The sequence below is a fragment of the Anarhichas minor genome, unplaced genomic scaffold (genome assembly GCF_050575085.1).
Source record: "Anarhichas minor isolate MPS153535 unplaced genomic scaffold, ASM5057508v1 ptg000007l, whole genome shotgun sequence".
NCBI lineage: Eukaryota > Metazoa > Chordata > Actinopteri > Perciformes > Anarhichadidae > Anarhichas > Anarhichas minor.
This window is the reverse complement of record NW_027466453.1, coordinates 16,351,697-16,356,082: the sequence shown is the minus strand read 5'-3', so window position 1 is coordinate 16,356,082 and position 4,386 is coordinate 16,351,697. Positions and strand designations below refer to the sequence as shown.

At 47.7% G+C, this 4,386-nt stretch overlaps 1 protein-coding gene across 1 annotated transcript; it reads left to right on the top strand.

Moving 5' to 3' along the window:
- Positions 1–293: 293 nt before the first annotated feature.
- elfn2b (extracellular leucine-rich repeat and fibronectin type III domain containing 2b) lies at positions 294–3,851 on the top strand. Its single transcript, XM_076080945.1, has 2 exons — positions 294–635; positions 1,025–3,851. The coding sequence occupies exons 1-2, from the start codon at positions 294–296 to the stop codon at positions 3,542–3,544; spliced, it is 2,862 nt and encodes a 953-aa protein (XP_075937060.1). The 3' UTR covers positions 3,545–3,851.
- The last annotated feature ends 535 nt before the right edge of the window (positions 3,852–4,386 follow it).

The window sequence follows — 4,386 nt, the reverse complement described above, 5'->3', positions numbered from 1 at the left end:
TGATGCCAAAGGAGAGGCTATGAAGATGAGCCGTGTCGCTCCGCATTGCAGCCCAACAAGATATGACATAACATGGGTCCCCTGCTAACAACCATGATGACCATAAAGCTGTGACTGCAATTGTGAAGCCTTCACCCCTTTTTCAGCACCCAACCCAGACCCTACTCCTCTTTGGAAACCCTTCCTAGCAACTGTTGTTGCTTCCCTTTCTCCTGCAAACACGACCTCCTTTCCTGCCTGCACCTACGTTGTTCTCCTTAATAGTTATAGCTTTCCCTCTTTCTGACTGCATCATGCAGGGTGCTTCTACCACCTCCACTCTACTATTTATTATGCTCCCTTCCCTTCTATTTTTCTCCTTCTTTCCCCAAATGATCAATGGGGACTGCTGGCTCATTGAGGGGGACAAAGGCTATGTTTGGCTGGCTATCTGCAGTCAGAACCAGCCGCCGTACGAGACTATCCCGCAGCACATCAACAACACTGTCCATGACTTGAGATTGAATGAGAACAAGCTGAAAGCTGTGCTCTTCAGCTCCATGTATCGCTTCACCAACCTGACTGACCTCAACCTCACCAAGAATGAAATCAGCTATGTTGAGGATGGAGCCTTTGCGGGACAAGCCAACCTACAGGTGAAAGGGGAATGGATGATAACAGCTTTGAGCTTAACACAAGAATGTAGTTCACAAAGCATTAGACCTTAGACAAGGACTCTCTAGGAAAATTAAATGTTTAATTCTTTAACATGTCATTGAGGTATGTTTCAGTGGATTTAATTTGATATTGAGTGGCACTTTATTGTCTCGAAATCTTTGCATAATGCCTTAAAAATGCATTAGAGGGAGACCATAATGAATTGATAATGAACTCTGTTATAGGAAATGCTGCAGCATGATTGAATCTCATTTATTAAGTCAGATTCAAATTTTATTATAAGTATAAATTACAAATTATGAGTAAAACTAGGCCCGCAATATAAAAAGAAAAAAATGCCCAAATGCTTCTTCTGTGTTTTTCTCAGGTTCTTCAGCTGGGCTACAACAAGTTGACAAACTTAACTGAGGGTATGATGAGAGGGCTCGGCCGCATGCAATGCCTCTTCCTCCAGCACAACCTCATTGAGGTTATTGCCAGCAATGCATTCTGGGAGTGCCCCGGTCTCAGCAGCATTGACCTGTCATCCAACAAACTTGGCCGCATTGACCCATCCACATTCACAGTTCTCAGCCGGCTGATGGTGTGTGAACTGGCAGCAAATCCATTCCATTGCGGCTGTGATCTTTACAGCTTCCTCACCTGGTTGGATTCCTTCAACAATGTAACACACACCTACGATCGCCTCCAGTGTGAGACGCCCCGGGAGATGTTTGGCTACCCCTTACTAATCGCTGCTGGCCATGCTGGTCGGAATGCGAAAAGCATTTTGTACCATCACTGCCGAGATGGAGTGATGATTCCAGGAATGACCTCTCTCCCACCAGATCTGGATGGTCCTTCCGGGATGGGACCAGAGATGTTTGGTGGTGGGCCGTACAACCAGTCCACCACCTCTTCCTCATCAACTGAACACAGCTTCATTCCCAGCATCAAGCTCCATCATTTCTCTTTGTCATCAGCCTCTCTCCTTGTGCAGATTCCAAATCCCTTCAGCAAAATGTATATTCTAACACAATACAACCACACATTTGTGTCTGACGTCATGAATTTGAAACACAAGAAGGAGATGATCACCCTCAACAAGCTCAAGCCACACACCAATTACACCTTCTGTGTAGCATCCATCCGGAACTCTCAACGTTACAACCACACCTGCCTCCAGTTTTCCACTCGGGCTCAAGATCAAGATGACATGCTCCCCACACCTTCCACCACTACTCACTACATAATGACCATTGTCGGTTGCCTTTTTGGCATGCTCATTATTTTAGGCTTTGTCTACTATTGTCTACGTAAGAAACGGATGCATGATGAGAAGAGGAAGTCCATCTGCGTCAAAAAAACTATATTGGAAATGCGATATGGACCAGAAGTGGCGGCAGCAGTGGCAAACGATCCATTAGCAGTCCACAAGCTTCAGGAGCAGTCCAGAGAGCATCACCAGTATCAGCACCACCATGGAGGCAAACTTCCCATGTCCGCATCCTCGAGCTCGGGCATGCTCCACTCAGTCAACACCAGTTCCTCGAGACTTTCATCTATCCCGCAAGTGGAAAAGATGGCCACTGCCTTTTCAGAGGCCATGGCTACAAGTAAAGGAAACTATATGGATATCAGAACTGGAGGGGCGGGGATGGAAAGGGTGGGAGATGGTGGGCATGGAGGGATGGACTTGAGGGACGATGATGGAACTGATATTGGGGATGACTCCGATGATGACGGACATGGCTCAGCATCGGAGATTTCCACCATTGCCATGGAGGTGGACAAGGTTAACCAGATCATTAACAACTGCATTGATGCACTCAAACTGGATGCAGCAGCAGTTTCTGCTTCAGGGGCCTGTACTAACTCTACAGCCTGCTCCAATCCCACCTCCCCTCCTCCCACCAGCACATCCTCCCTTACTCGTGGCCTAATCCCACTCTCCCAAGGGGTGACAGAGACGTGCCAAGTCATTGCTCCCAACAAAATACCCCCTCCGCCTCCACTCCCTGCATTGAATGCTCCTCTCTCTGAGCGCCCAGGGATCAGTGGTGGTGGCTTTGTCATCTCTCCCCCCTACAGGCCCCCCCCACCAGCCACTGCTGTACGTCCCATTCAGCGGCAAATGAGTGCAGATGCAGCTGTGGTTATTGTAAATGCTGTGAAGAAACAGTGCAGCACCACGTCTTGTGGCTCTATGGGTCGGGACAGGGACCGCGGAGGAGCTAGGGTGTATAGCCTGGATGTTCCTGAGCCTCGGAGCCCAGATGCCTGTAATCAACAACAGCAGCAGTACCCAGACCGGGCCAGTCCTGTGGGCTGTGGGGAGCCCCTGGAGAGGCTGCCTTTAGTGAGGAGTGGGAGCTGCTGTGGAGGGGGTGGTGGTGGTTGCGACAGTGGTGGTGTTGGTGCCCAACATCAGGACAGCCAGAAGCAACACCACTACCATCAACAGCAGCAATTACAACAACAACAACAACAACAACAACAACAACAGCAGCAGCAACTGGAGGTGCAGCAGGACTACCACTGCTCGGAGCACCGCCACTCCGTCCCAGCTCTATATTATGAAGGGTCCCACCAAGGCTCCCCAGCCCAGAAGGTTTCCTTCCTGAAGCCCCTGACGCGCTCTCGCAGGGATGCAGCATCTTACTCCCAGCTTTCGCCTGCCCGCCACCATTCCAGTTACTCTGGCTACTCCTCCAGCCCTGAGTACTCCTCCGAGAGCTCACTGCGGATCTGGGAGCGCTTTCGTCCCTACCGGAAAGGCCAGCGCGATGAGGCCTGTTATGTGACGGCCGGAAATGCCCTTAGAAAAAAGGTGCAGTTCGCTAAAGGCGAGGACCTGCATGACATCCTTGATTACTGGAAGGGGGTGTCAGCACAGCAGAAGCTGTGACTGGGAGACCAGAGATAGGCTTTTTGGGAAAAAGAGTTTTGAAGACTTTTTCCTGTTAGGCCTGTGGGCCAGAGAAACAATTTGAAGATCACGGGGAGAAAAATCTAGGACAAAATTTTGCCTTTGGGTTTTTTTGTTTTTTGGCATGCTAGGTGTATAGAATATTGTGCTAAAGCAAGGACTGCGAAACTGTGCCTGGGATATGTGTTTTATTTGACACGTCATTGTAGCACCATTTCTGGATAATTCTCATTTAGTGTTTATGTTTTTTATTTACAGTATAGCACAGGGAGCAGATGCCAACTGTGTAATTTAGTACTGTTTGAGTGATCATGTTTTGTGATCATATAAACCATCTTTATCAGTGCCATTTTTTCATCTATGGGTAATCAAAGCAAGTAGATACTGATATCCTTCATTTGAAGCTTGTGTGATCCAATATCTTGTTTCCTATTTGGTATTGGGTGCTCTTGACTATGCTAAGACTAACTGAAGGGAGACTGATGGGTGAGATCTATGCTCTGTTACAAGTGACAACATACCGTTTAGAGAACAGAGTTGTCAAATGCACAACCTATCTCTCTTCCATGATGTCATTCATGCAGCTGAGGTATTTGCATGTCAATAACATCTGTCACACAGCAAGAAAGGAAAATCTGGAAAGAAGTGAACAAATGAACAATGAGTATACAGTCAAGTGGGCTTGAAGGTCCAGCAGCATAAGGAAATCATGAGAGAACGATTAAAGTAAAATAGTGCTGCGATTGCACCCTGAAGTGTTCAACACATCTTTTCAACTAACACTCTTGCATGTTCAATGAGTGATGTAAAGAATGTTGTCC

Bases quoted from the DNA above. Each gene is read 5' to 3' on its own strand.
- elfn2b (XM_076080945.1), top strand. From the start codon at position 294: ATGCAGGGTGCTTCTACCACCTCCACTCTACTATTTATTATGCTCCCT. The intron at 636-1,024 runs GTGAAAGGGGAA...TGTTTTTCTCAG, and splicing joins CGGGACAAGCCAACCTACAG to GTTCTTCAGCTGGGCTACAA.